Raw genomic sequence first — 14,761 nt, 5'->3', positions numbered from 1 at the left:
TCAAGGGCCAAAATAAAATAAATAAATTAGTTGTTAAATATAGTACAGAAATAAATATCCATTAATATTTGTAAATTGTTATTCATTAAATATGCAAATACACAATTGTTTCTGTGATTAGTTATGATTTTCCCATTTAATGTGCTAGATGTCCATCATGAACCATTACTATGGCTCATCTAAGAGATTCTAGCACTTTATTGGTATTGATACACTTGATACAATTTAATGTTTGTTACTGGTTTCACAAGTGACTGTTTCGATGTGTTTATTATGTATTTTACGTTTTCATGATGTAAAGCATCATGAAAACAGTGTTTACATGATCTAACCGTTCCATTTTTTTAATTTTATTTCACTTAAGAATTTCCATTTTTGACTTTTAAAAATGGAAATTTTATTCATTTAATTTCTAATTGATTATGCAGTTTTATACAAAGCAATGTGCATTGTAATGAAAGTGTTTTGGACAAACTTTCACAAATGGAAATTTGACAACATACTTTGACAAAACATACTCATTTCATTATTCAAAATAAAGATAATTAAATTGCACATGTCTCCAATATTATTGAAATGATCACATAAATATTTATTTAAAGACATCTTGTTTTATTTATTGGATTGTGGCACATTTGGATTTCCATACTTTGGTTGAATTTCCTCCACTTACTGCCATGCAGACTCACTCTTCCCGTTTAACGCTAATCATCAGTCAACCACAACTGTACTCACTAAAGTTCCTCTAAACACTGTTCCTACTAAACCAGAACTAACATTTTGTTCTTTTTCACATAATCTGCTTGTTCAGTTAAATCCCTCCTGCTGTGAACAATGAGCGCCTTGTTATTGGGCTCACTAACAGTCTACACACAGAAAACTGCTGACTGTGAGCTTTATAACAGCCTAATAATAGTTTAAAGTCCTTCAGCTAAGAAATTCATTCAAATATCCCAAATAAGGTCAATTCAGTTTGGCCAATGATGGCCACAAAGTGGCAGCATTTAGCGGAAATGTGGGTGAGGGAGCAATCACAACAGAAATAGAAAACGTAGAAGAAAAATAAGGAAGTAAACATTTTATTTCTTCAGAAAATATAAAGTTGTATTTTTCAGATAGCTTATACGCTTATAAAACAACATATACAAAATTTATATATATATATATATATATATATATATATATATATATATATATATATATATATATATATATATATATTAACATAACTGGCTGTAATACTATGAAAAAAGTAAATAAAGTACAATGTAAACATTGTGTGTGTATATATATACATATGTATATATGTGCATACATGACGCCTGCGCCAAAACAATGACAGAGGTTTGGTTGTTCTGCAAATGACTAGAAAAAAAAAAAAAAAAGAAAAAACATTGCAACTTTGTGCTCAGATTTATAAAAAACAAATTATGTATTTGTTTTCTCCTATTTCATAATGGTGTTAAGGTTAAGGCATTCCAGGTAGTTACTTTATATCTTTATAACTTATACTTTATATAAGTAATATTCCTCGCATAAACATTAAAACTGTTGATTTAGGTTGTTCGTCGTTTTCTAAACCTTTGTGCAGATCCTTGCAACATATAAAGTTAAACATCACTCAGAGCAAATTGGTAAAATTCAGGCTGAAATGAATTGAAACCATGTTTTGCATTATGGAAATCTCCGTTTTCTTCATTTTTAATATTAGAAAATATGAAACTATTGTAAAACAACCCACTTTTTGCATAAAAGGTAATTTTCCTCTAGAGCTGCATTGCACGTTTTAGTTTTGTGTCACAAAGACATGGCTGATGCAGAAATCATAAGAAAAGTGAAATGAGTTTGAGCTGCTGAAGCCGTCGCCCTGGATGTGCTCTTTGTGCTGCGTAGCTCTACGTTTCAGAGCAGGAGCCCAAACAGAAGTGCTGCTAGTTGGCTGCTTCTCCTCGGATGTAAACTGACTGAAAGTCCCCGTTTGTTCACTTGGCCTCGAGCGGCTGCAGCAGCGGGATCGCCTCGTTCTCTGGGGTTTTGACACTGTCCGTCCGGACGATGCACGTGGGACGGTGTCGGTTGAGCATGAGGATGAGCTGCTGGCGCTCCAGCTTTAGCTCCTCGATCTGGGCTTTCAGGTCGGAGTTTAACATCTCTAATCTTTCTGACTCCTGGGATATGAAACAGAAAAATGTTTTTTATAATAATAACGACAAAAAAGGGGTCAAATTGTGAAATAGTGCCATGAACATAACTGACCTTTTGTAAATAGTCTGTCCTCTCTTTCTTTTTGTTTCGACATCGAGCTGCAGCCACTTTGTTTTTCTCTCGCCTTCGTTTCCTCCTCTCTTCCTCTTCATCTCTCTATGGAACAGCGCGTGCAAAGAATACACAACTGTAATTATTTTTTATCAAACTAGCTTGATGTTTCAAACAACAATTTTCTAATGAGCAGAAATTAGCAAAATGGCACTTGCACTTATGCAACAACAGGTTAATTTAATTACTTTTAGTGATGATTTTATGGGATTCTTCGTAAAGAAAATCTGTCAATCAAAGCCAAAAATACTAACACTGAAAATAAGCATGCCCCTATCATGTAAAGTTGTTTTACATAAATCATTAAGGTCTGATTTAATTCACAATATATAATTGTGGATTTACAATTTTTATGTTTATTTATTAAAACCTGAAGTTAACTTTAAAAAAAAACACTTTAATGGTTTTTATCTGGTCCCATTTTCTTTGCTCTTGCTATACGCTTCCCGGGCGCCGCACATGGCAGCCCACTGCTCCCCAAGGATGATGGGTTAAAAGCAGAGAACAAATTACGTTGTAATGTATGTTTCAATGTATGTTTCAATGACAATAAAGATGATATTACTATTAATATTACTAATTAATAGAAAGCCTTTTCTGCAACCCATTTACTTTACAGCCACGTCCTGTTACATCCACTAGATGCCCCTATAGAGTAAGACATGATGTAAAAACATGGGTCACACCAAAAATGCCTTGCAAAATTGTTCACAACTTATAGTCACAAACTTTAATGTGTTTTAGTGAGAGTTTATGCGATCGACCAACACAATGAGTTGCAAAATTGTAACTTTGAAATATGTAAAATATCTCTTAGATCTCTTAAAAATAAAAATCTGTAAAGTATGAGTCCCCTTTGATCTGATACCTCAAAAAAATAAAAATAAAAAATCAGGGGTCCTTGTCTGGAAAAAGAAGTAGAGCGCATTAATGTACAAACAGCGTCATGAAGACGGAGTAACACACCAGACAGGTTTGGAATAAAGATGTTGAAAGAAAGCCATAAAATGTCCCTAGTGTTTCCAGTCTGACTCAGCAAGAAATTCTGTATTTTGCAAAGAAAAATGGGGAAAAACTTTATTCCTAGTCTCTGAATCAGTAAAGCTGGTTGGGGCATATCCCAGAAGACCTGCACCTGTACCTGCAGCCAAAGCAGGTTCTAAAAGCACCGACTCTGAGGGCCTGCACACAGTAGCACACTTTTAATTTTTGTGTTTGAACTACCATTCCTTAGGGCTACCACATGAAGCCTCGATCAAATTCATCGATGTCTGATGTTGTACATTGATCCAATGAGACCAAATATGGAAAAAGTTCCAGCGGCGTGAATACTTTAGTTTGAGCATGTTGTGCACCAAAAACAAAACAAAAGTTAATACAGCAATATATTGCCGCACAATTTAGTAGAGGGAATAGAATAATTAACATAAATCTGTCCACACAACATAATGTATGCAGATGCTCGAAAAGGAGTGGGAAAAAGTAAAACTTATTGAATCCCACCCCAAAAATAATCCAATCACAAGTCAACAAAAAGCTGCTTCCTTATTCCACCACTAAATAAAGCTCCATTAACTGTTAGTATATAAGATAAGATAAGATAGGCTTTATTGATCTCACATTGGAGAAATTTACTTGTCACATAGGCTCAATAGTCAATAGTCAGAAGAAGGTGCCAAAAGTAGGAAAAGGTGCATCAGTTATATACAGTGTATCTTCATATATACAGTGGATAAAAAAGAAAATGAGAAAAAAAGAACAAATAGATAAGAATAAAAATACAGGCGAAATCGAAGTAGGCAGATGATGTGATATGTACATTCACTCTGATATGCATATATGTATATACATATGTATTGACATATATTCACGTGGTGATGGCAGCAGAAGTCGTTTGTTTCAGGATTATTGCACGGGTATTAAAAGCACATTTGATCTGGAGTTTTAAAAAAAAGAATCAACTGGCTTTTAAGTTTAGCTGGTGTGCAACTCAAATTATGCTTTTTGCTGGTCTGTTACATAAAAATCCTAACGAAACACATCAAAGTTTGTGGTTTTAATTGGACAAAATGTGAAAAAGTGCCATATTTACTTTTTTAAAAGTAATATGCATACACATTTCTGATGCCTCTTTTCATTTTATTGTACTTTAAATGGTTGAAAACATTCCCAACGCACCATATAAGTTGAAAAGGCATTCGTCGCCATTTGCTAAGTTTGTCGTGTACCTCAGTTTTGATGACTACAGGCCTCTTTCCCAGAGTGTCCAGGAAAAGCAGGGGTGACAACATTGTTCCGATGTCGTGCAGATCGCCAAACCTCAGCTTGTCCGTCAGCGTGGTGGCTGAGAGCCCAGCCAGCGGGCCCAGGCTGGGCAGGGAGCCCGCTGTCACAGAGGGATCTGGGATTTGTCCTGGCATTGCGTCAGGCTCAGCCTTGACCACGGCTACGGGAGGCAGAGGGAGAAAATGGTGGAAACGTTTAGATGCAAGCAAAAGCAGGTCCACTGGGAACACAACAACGCTCTCATTTCTACATCTGCGTGAGAGGACGCCGTGACTTTTAGTAGACACTAGAAATACAGTCTTTGCATTTAGATTATACTTATTCTGATAATAGTTGAATCATGTTTTATACCATTGAAATTTCCTTTGAATTACAATTTCTTTATAGAAGTTTCATCTTCCATAAGAAATATAAGTTTATTAATAGTTTTATGATTCCTTTTGTATTATTGATAAGAATATATCCCTGTCCAGCACATTTGAAGCCACAACGTTATAAATGTCACAATGAGATCAGTCATTATCCTATAAAAATTATATCAGATCTTAAAATTAGTTAAGTTGATGTCTTTAATCCCTGCCTGAGGATCCAATACACCCCTCCGTGTCACAGACACCTCATAAATATAAAAGTTAACGACACCATAGGTATTGAGTCACCTTTGTACCATCAGAGATGATGTTTCTTTTGTGTTTGCTGACAAAAACCTAAATGGACCTTCTTACCTTCCCCCCACTAAAGAAACTGGCATTCTTTTTTTTTTCAGGGGGGAGTTAAAATGTGGACTTATGTGGAGCTGAAAAGTTTACATACCCTCATCGGGGTGTGGATTTCCTTCATTTGGGGCCTTTAAAAAGACATTCTTTTTTTAGCACTAAGCGATCATATAGCAAACAATTTTAATTGTTTAAATAAAAGGAAGTAAATTCACAAGATTAAATTTACTACAGGGTCTCTCTTATCCAGAGATATGTGCTAATATTTGGGTAAATCTCCCACACAGAGAGTGAGTGTAAAAGTACACTCACTTTTACAAGTAAAATTCGGGAGAGTTCATTTAAGTTGGTTGGTTTTCATGCAAAGACTAGACCTTTTTAAGGTACACCCTACAAATTAATATTTGGCGTTGAGGTCAGGACAAATTGCAGAAGGTTAATTAATGTTAGCCTCCTTTATCAATTCCAAGGGTGGTTTTGATGCGTTTGGGATCTTTGTTCCTTTGGCACAACAAAGTTGCAACCTTGTAAGCAAAACCATGCCCCGGGTTAAAGTGAAGCCAGTTTCACATCCCAATGGACTGGGAGGGCGCTGACCAAGAAAGAACTGCCTACTCCAGAGTCGATATCGTACACCTTGACTCAGATTTCCAGCTGCCCACACGGACAAATGAAAAATCTCCTAGAGAAAAGTCGTAAGGCAAGACAAAGATTCAGCTATTTGGTTGCAATAGTGAGAATAATGTTTTATGGAGCAACTGAGGCTTTCGAGCACATGTCAAGTATGGTGGTGGTAGCATCATGCTGAGGGCTCATTTAGCTACCAGTGGTACAGGTGCTCTGCCCAAAGAGGATGAAATGATGATGATTCTTCTCCTCGACTCTGCAGCTAGACGGTTGAAACTCAGACATAGTTGGGTGCTCGCACAAGACAATGACCCCAAAATCAGATATTATAACAAATATATCAGGCTAATATTAAGCTTCTGAAATGTCCCCTGACCTCAACCCTATAAAAAAAATTTATTAACTATGCTTAAAAAATCCAGTCTGTGCCAGGAAACCAATTAGTTTAAATAGTCTGCTCTGATTCTGATTAAAAGACAGGTCCAATATCCAACCAGAATAATGCAACAAGCTTACTGATGGCTCTAAGAAGCATGTCTTTTCTATGCTGTGCTACATTTAACCATATAATATTGGGTACGTGTATATATTTGAGCCTCTGTGTGTAAATGTGAGTATAAAAAAATCCATTAAACATTTTTAACCTGAGCACACAATTCCTGCTTTTGACATCCATGGAAGTTGTTTGTTGCAATAGTTCAAAGGCACCGTTAAAAGTCGCAAGTTATTTTGGCAATCAGCTCCACGATGAGTGGGAGTAATATTTCTGATGGTACATTCCACTAGGGCTGGGCGATATGGATTAAAAATTAAATCTCCGATTGCATAATACCAAATCTGATTAATCGATTTTTTTCCTCCTTTTTGTTTCATAAAAAGAAATTAAAGAAATTATTTTAAAACCTTGCCTTTATGTCAAGCATTTCGTCAGGGAGTTGACCTGAATTCAAAGTGCAACTAAAAACAAGCTGTGAAACATGCATGTAAAACAAGATAGCAGCCGTGCCATTATAAACAATTAAAATATAAAAAAACATTCGCTGCTAGTGGTATTACACATTGAGCTAAGAACAGGCTTCACTGCACTTGCGAACTTCAAACTAAGTTAAAAAAAAAAGTAAATAAGTAAATGAAGTACCTCGTATTATGGTAAAAAAAAGTTTCCACTTAACATTTTGACAATAATTTTGCCTAAACATATATTCAGCATCACATGCTGTTCTCTTCATGGAAACCCAATGAGTGTATTGGCAAAATAAAATCCAGATTTTCCAAAAATGAAATCTTAAACAATTGTAAATTCGAATTAATCGATTAAATCGATTTATTGCCCAGCCCTAGTGTCAAATGGGTATTAGGTTCACATGCACCCAAAGGTGGTTTTCTAGCTATAGCAGTGAGATTTGTGTTCTTGCATATTATTATCCTCTAATACAGGCTGTTGCAAACTGGCGTGATACACCAATTGACTCCTTTAAAACAGACTAATACACTGTAATATATTCCAGAAATCTCATGTAGTACATGTCTTTATCTGTTTTTCTCTGCCTCCATCCTCACCCTTTTTAACGTGTCACTGCTGATTACATTTCTCATTTCTTATTTTAATTTATCCGTTGTGTTATTCATCAATCTTAGAGGTTTGTTGCACTCTGGAAAACTTGAAAGTCTTTTTGAAAATTTGGAGAAAAAATGCATTTCCTTTGATGAACAGTACGTTTAATGGCTTCAAGAAGGTTGCATTCTCGGCAGCCTGACTCACCTCTCGGTGATGAATGACTAGTCTGTTGGAGGAGCAGGACGCCTGGGCTTGCTGCTCAGTTATTATTATTTCGCTGATTTTTGGGGAATTAATATGCAGCCGTTCAACAAGATCTTGGCAAAGAGTTACCTGACTTAATCCTAGGAGATGAAAAGAAGAATGAACAGCAGTGCAAAAACTAGACTTGAACAAATTCCTCTTTATTCCAAGGGGAGCTGACGGCAAGCCAAGAAATACCAGTTAACTGTGGCTTCCTCTTTATGAGACTTAATGTAAGCAGAGTGGAATGTGGCTGCCTGAGACAAGCAGAATGTGGTCAAGATGAACTAAAAGGATTTGTTTCGTCAAAAGAAAAAAGGAGGTGACAATCCCAGTTGTGCACAGACAACAGCTTTCTTTGCCAGCGGTGGCAAGAAATGTGGCAGTGAAAAGTTAAACACGTGTTCAGTAATAGGAAACCGAGCAAAGCCAGGCTGAACGCACAGGAAATTAGTGCAACCTCACCGGATTTCCAAGATACATGTCACTGCCAAAGAAATTTTTTTTTTTAATGATCTAAAGGTAATTTACAGCTAGATTTAATCCCACACTACAGGGTAAACTGGCAACACCAGGCAGCCTGTGGCTTTACATGATAAATCTGTCTTAATTGGCTAATTCAGAATGAATTACCATGGCTGGGAATCTACGGTGTGACTTTCCTTTTTACTTTTTACATTTTGTCATACCTGTCCAGGGCTTACCCCGCCTCTCGCCCATTGACAGCTGGATATAGGCACCAGCACCCATCATGACCCCACAAGGGATAGACGTGCTAGAAAATGGTTGGATGGATGGATTTTGTCATGTCTCGGTATTTTATGTGATATAGACCAAAACAACGTAATGCATAATTGCCAATTGGAAAGAAAACGATGCATGGTTTTCCAAAGAGAGATCTGAAAAATGCACGGTGAATTGGTATTCTGAGTCAATACTTTGTTAAACCACCTTTCAGTGCTACAAACCTGCAAGTCTCATGTGTCTACCAGCGTTACACACATGGAGACTGACATAAGAGCCCATTCTTGACTAAATAGCTCAAGCACAGTCAGTTTAGATAGAAAGCATCTGTAAAGCATTCTCAATAGGGCTCAGCCCGGGCTTTGACTAGGCCATTTTGACATATTAATATTTTTTGAACTAATTCATCCCACTGGAGCTTGGTGAACCTCTGCACTGAAAATTATTAAGTTCTTTCCGAGATAAAAAAAAAACAGCTTAGCTTTAGAAGTGTTAGATAATTTATCTTGTTTTAAGAGCAAATTTTACCTATTTTAAGTGTTTATGTGTGTTTTAAAGACTTTACATAATTATTTTAAATCAAGAAATCTTGATAGCAGATAATTTCGCTTGTTTCCAGTACCTTTCCCCTTAGATTTAGCATTTTTATTTTTATTTTAGACACCTGTTGTTTGCAGTGTGCCTAATCTAACAGGTCTCCTTCCAGGACTGAGCAGCATTTAGCTTCATTGTGCAAAAGACAAGATGATGCTGCCACTCACTGTTGGGACGGTGTGTTCCAGGTAATCCTCAAGCTTTTACATGCAGATACATTTTTTTTAACTAATTATGTAAGGTCTCATTTTTACAGAGCACATTCCACATGTCTGCTGTGTATCCTATATGGCTTTCGACAAACAACACAGATTTGTGGAATGAATGAACTGAGGAAATATCTTGTCAGAAGATTCTCCCTCCTGAGCCGCGAATCTCTGCAGCTCCTCCATAGTAACCATGAGCCTCTCGGTTTCTACTGAGTCCCTCCTCTTCTTCTAATAAACATGAACGCGTTTTGCTTCTTGTGATTCTCACCCATGTTCAAAGTATACGGCGAGAGCAGCGGAACTACGGTGAACGGCTAACCGCTAAGCTAACCGGATACATAAACAGTAGAAGTGTGCGTGTGCTGCCAGCAAGCGGAAACTATAAAGGAACGAGCACGCACACTGGTGTTACGTGAGCGCGTCACAATGATTGGCATGTAGGACAACCGATAGATAAGGTGATACCCCCAGAACATCAGGAACAGGAAGTGAATGAGAGCAGGAACAAAACTCTGACCAATCCCTGCCATACAGTGCGGAGAGACGTGATTGGTCAGAGTTTTTACAGGCCTGCAGCTCCCACAGAGAACGATTTTTTAACCTCCTTTTTCTGAATATATAATGTATTTACTACTTTCAGGATGGAAGGACAATGTTACCCAGCATGAGAAAAAGTGTTTCTAAACAGGATTGCCAACTATAGCTAAAAAGCAGCCAATCTGTATAAAGTTATGAATTAATTTTCCTTCCACTTCACAATTTTACAGTAATTGGGTTGGTCTCTCTCATAAATTCCCAATGAGATACCCAGAACTTTGTGGCTGTGGTGTGAAAAAGCTCAAGCGGAATGAATTTTTGTTGTAAAACACATTACTTGTTTTATGAGACGCTCTGTGGGGACAGATAAGGATGTCACCTGTGCTCTAATTGGCTCAGTAGGAGCATCATAGATGGGAATGTACAACTTTCAGTTCAGCACTGAGAAAAAGACCAGAACAGAAAGTGGAACTGTGCAGGACATTTTTGTTTAACACCACATAAACTCCTGTGAAAAAACGCATATAATTTGTAGAAACGTTTTAGTAAAAGTTACCATTCATAAATGATAAATAAGACAAGAGATATTTAAACCTGTTACTGTGTTAGGTGCAAATCCATGATTAAAACCACTGTTGTGTTAGCTTTCTTTCTATGATGGCATATTTGAGCAAGAGTTACTTAAATTTCAGTGCCACTGATTGCTTTAAGCTGCTCTTGTTTCTCACGAGAAAGCCTCCCCATCTTATTTTATGCTTTGGCTTAAACATGTGTAGTCATCTCCGGGCAGATCACATTGCATAGCCTGCTGCTGAATTGGTCAACTTGAAAGCGGAAGTCCTCTTTTTTTTTCTTCTTTCTTCCAACCGTGGCATTCATCTTATGTAACTTTAGCCTTTCTGTCAAACACCTACAGTTACCTGCTGCAGCATTTTTTTTTTTTTTTTTTTTTAGAGCCGGGTGGCTCCAGATCAAATGTATTTTAGCCATCATTGCGCGGCATTAATGAGGACATTCTGTTCTGGATGTCTGCAAGCTGAGATTCACGTAGAAAAAAAAAACGACAGCATGCAAAGAGAGACAAAAAGGAGACAAAAAGAGCTGCATGGACTGGAGGTCTAGTTTGAACAGCGCAGTTCAGAGAAAGCATAAAAGCCGCTGAATAACCGAGAAGATCAGAGCTGCTGGCTGTCGCTGCAACCAATCCGCGGCGCGCCAGCCAGCAGCGGCTCAGCGTGCGCAGGGACACATTCTGCCTTTTCCTTTCTTTTCTTATTCTTAGAAAGTTTTTTTTTCTTTTTTTTTTCTTTTACCGACCTGACTTTGGTCCCTGGTGCAACAAATGTCCTCTCTTCTGGTCGGCAGAGGGTCGGGAGTAGATTTTAAAAAGTGGAAATCGTTGCATCAGCGCGACTTTAAATGTGATCCCAGTTCTGGGAGGATTTGGGAATGCGGAAATTAAGCGATGCCAGGCAAACGTAAGCAGGGATGTAAAAAAAAAAAAAAAAAAAAAAAGTCGACATAGTGTGGGGGGAGAGAGGGGAAGTAACAGCCGCTCCTCCCATGAAGAAGCTGAGGCTGCATTACTACAGCAAAACCATTGCAACAACAAACCCAGCTACAAAAAATGTCTTTTCCACTCTCCATTTTTCCAAATTTCCCTCCTTTGCTGCCAATAAAAACAGAGTCTCTTAAGGTTTTAAACACCCCTCAATGCGACCCAGTTCAACCAATTAGGTCAGAAACGTTTTGAAAACCCTATTAAGCAGCAGTAAGGTTTTTTGATATGGACATGGCTCTCTGCTCAGGGCGGCATAGCATATGGGGGCGCCACAAGAACAAAAAATACCCAGTTATCTATTAGTTGCTAATGTAAAAAATTGTTCTCTGCTGTTTACGATTATGTCTAAAAGGAAGTCATGTTTGCAGTTTGCCACCAGCCATGTGACCAAGACCAATGTGGGGCCTTTTTGGCTTACATGAAAAATACTTGTGGAGGTAAAATAACACTGAACACGAACCCTAAACGCACCGTTACCCTGGTGCAGCTTCATGCTGTGCAGATGTGTTTCTTTAGCGAATACAGGGAAGCTGATTAACGGACAGATGGATGGAGCTAAATACAGAGCATTCTGGAAATACCTTTGTCCTTTCTTTCTGTCAGAAAGTGAATATCACTCTTAATCCACCATCGCCGTGGTGAAGGATAGCGGTGGTAGCAGAAAAGGTGCTAGCCATTTGGGTACCTTAAGGCTGGTTCACACGGCAGGATTTTTAGCCCCATCCGAGAGGCGCATATTATCCCTGAGTCTCTTAAATTTGTTTTAAGAGATAATCCTGCCGTGTGTGGTGTGTTAAGAGAGTTAAGAGTGTTAAAATTAATTAAGTAATTAATTATTCTTCCTGGTCGTCCATGTTTATTTCCTCTGAACTCCCGTTTGATCTTGGGAGGATTTGCAAGACTTCCCGTCTGACATCTGAATGATCTCCAGTGACATCTGTTTGTGTGTGGTTTGTTGTGCTTGCCGTCTGACCAAACACCACACACTATGTGAGCAAACAAGTTTTATCTAGGATTTTTTTTATTGTTACGTGTGTTGTCTTTGAAAATCGGCCGCCTATTTTAAAATCTTGCCTTGTGAACCAGCCTTTGAAGGACTGTAAGAAAAAGCACATCACTGACAGACAATGTCTCCCGCCCCATCCACGTAGCTGCTCTTTCAGTGACAGACTGCTGCATCCCAGATGCTCTACAAAGCGCTTCCGCGTGTTGTTTTTCCCGGCTGCTGTTACACTTTAAAATCTCTGCTGCACACAACAGACTCAATATATGTTTACAACATGCTAATGGTGCACACGTTCAGATTCAATCATGAATTGTTTACAGTCTCAGATGCTACGGTACGCTTGCACATGCCTTAGCATCTTCCAAATCCTGCTGTAGTGTCACGCCTGTTGTATTCTATTTCACATTGTTTTGAAAGTAGGCAGGTGTTCTTTTTTTCCACAGTTAACTTTCAAATGTAATCTTTTTTTATCTGAGTATGTCATATTATCAATAATTGTCCAATATTTGCACTGGCATTCATTTTTTTACGTTTAATTTTGGTGTTTCTGACAAAGCTCGTCCTCTGTTGCTTTAGTACTAACTTTAGATTAGATTAGCTTGTTTTTTTCCCTACTATAAACTGTCTGTGTCTTTGCAACTATCACCCCCAAATTTCCCCATGGAACAACAATAATCTCGTCGGCAAGCTGAATTCTCGTAGTGTTTGTGTATTCACAAATACACAAGAATCCATCTTGTCCCACTCCTGTATTAATCATTCGAACCCGAACCAAATAAGGTTTGGAGCCAATCACGTTGCAGTATTATGGTTTAAGGCGGGACATACATGTGATGAAAGCAAGAGCTGCAGAGCCCACAGCTGAACCAAAATAAACATGGCAGCACAGTAGGATGCACCTGTAGTTGCTGCTATCATACCTGTTTTCTCAGAATCAACAGTTTCTTTGAAAGAAAAGCAAGAAGTGCCTTAAGTAGTGTAACTTGTTATAGTTTCTCATGGCACCTGCTGCTAACATTTTCATTTGATACTGTGATTGGCTAAAACCAACTTTTGGTAGCCGGGCACGAGGTGTTGCTTCACCCAATCAGCTCAGAAGATGGAAATTTTCTGACCTCCAAGTCGGAAATTTCAACAGGAATGGCCCCTAAAATCTGAATTTTGAGTTGGAAAGTTAGTGCAACTAGCCTCGTGAGACCATCCTGATCTCGCGAGCTTTCAAGATTTCACTCGCAGATCAGTCTGGCTACTCTCCGTTAAAGAAAATTTGGAGCCGTTCACCAAACGAACGTCCAATCAGCGTTGGCTTTGAGGCGGGTTGAGGTGTGACGCAACGGGAAGCGCGTCAGTTCAGTCTAAAGAACATGGTGGCTTCAGCCGATGAAACTAGCGTTAGCGTGGCTATCGAGCAAGTTTTATCAGAATTACAGAGTATTTCTTTGCTGAGCTAACGAGCCTTTACCTGCAGCAGCAAGAGTAGCTTGGCTTGTGGTTGTGTTTTCGTCGTCGCTCTGTTACGTGCGACGACGAATCTGATTGGTTCATTTGGCCCGTCTATCACCAACATAGGCCAATCAGCTAACCAGTATTTTCGCCCCTTCCCAAAATTACTTCAACGGAAGGTTTCCAGATGGATATGCGGAGCAAATCTATCTGGCGGAGTCAGGTAATAGTGCAACAGGATCATACCCGATTTCCGCATTCATGATGGCTGCTACTCGCAGTAAAATTGAGTAAAACGTCGTTCTTTGACTGTTTTTAGCAGATCTGTATTATCTTTGTAACATTCAGTCAGTTGCACATGTAGTACTTTTCACTGCTCATAAGACGGGATGTTTCAGAGCTGCTTATATGCACAAAACATGCCTTAACTGTTTCAACAACACTAGCCATAACGGCAAAACCAGTAATGAAGGATCACCATCTACAGTTGTTTAATGTTTCATGTTCAGTTGAACAGCTCAGCACAAAATAGAAAAAGACTTTGCAATAAAATGGGACTTTAATACAGCAGGTTGGCTGTATCCAAACATTCAATAATGGCTTTTGTGTGAGCGTTGTCAGCCTTTTCCCTGTTCCTAAGCAGTTTCCGCACATGTAAAGAAAATCATGATTTATTGTTGCTGTATGTGCGAAAGGTCTTGGTCTGCAAACACAAAACTTGATGTAAGAGGCTGACAGTTCATTCTGTCAGAGGATGAAGCTTCAAAGACGCTCCGACGTGTGCATTCAAAGCAGGCCTGTAACATCTGCTGTGTTTGCTTTGTCCACTTCCTAACAGTCCTAAGCCCAGGCTTGGATGTTTTTTTATTTTATTTTGTTTTTTCTGCCCATAGGCTGGAATGAGATGAATCAGAGAGTGAT

At 38.4% G+C, this 14,761-nt stretch overlaps 1 protein-coding gene across 1 annotated transcript; it reads right to left on the bottom strand.

Moving 5' to 3' along the window:
- Positions 1–1,235: 1,235 nt before the first annotated feature.
- jdp2a (Jun dimerization protein 2a) lies at positions 1,236–11,295 on the bottom strand. Its single transcript, XM_012851889.3, has 4 exons — positions 11,148–11,295; positions 4,545–4,762; positions 2,257–2,361; positions 1,236–2,168 (listed from the first exon to the last, which is right to left on the bottom strand). Exons 1-4 carry the CDS (start codon positions 11,233–11,235, stop codon positions 1,983–1,985), a joined length of 597 nt encoding a protein of 198 aa, XP_012707343.2. The 5' UTR covers positions 11,236–11,295; the 3' UTR covers positions 1,236–1,982.
- Between the last annotated feature and the right edge of the window lie 3,466 nt (positions 11,296–14,761).

Source organism: Fundulus heteroclitus, chromosome 19 (assembly GCF_011125445.2).
Source record: "Fundulus heteroclitus isolate FHET01 chromosome 19, MU-UCD_Fhet_4.1, whole genome shotgun sequence".
In the NCBI taxonomy this organism is placed as follows: domain Eukaryota; kingdom Metazoa; phylum Chordata; class Actinopteri; order Cyprinodontiformes; family Fundulidae; genus Fundulus; species Fundulus heteroclitus.
The sequence above is the reverse complement of the archived record's forward strand: the minus strand, read 5'-3'. Positions and strand labels throughout refer to the sequence as shown.

What these genes read in the sequence shown, in the direction of transcription:
- jdp2a (XM_012851889.3), bottom strand. Translation starts at nt 11,235, where the DNA reads ATGCAACGATTTCCACTTTTTAAAATCTACTCCCGACCCTCTGCCGAC. An exon ending in CTGTAGTCATCAAAACTGAG is followed by an intron (nt 2,362 to 4,544) that starts GTACACGACAAA and finishes GCTGTTCCATAG; the next exon opens with AGAGATGAAGAGGAAGAGAG. An exon ending in GGACAGACTATTTACAAAAG is followed by an intron (nt 2,169 to 2,256) that starts GTCAGTTATGTT and finishes TTCATATCCCAG; the next exon opens with GAGTCAGAAAGATTAGAGAT.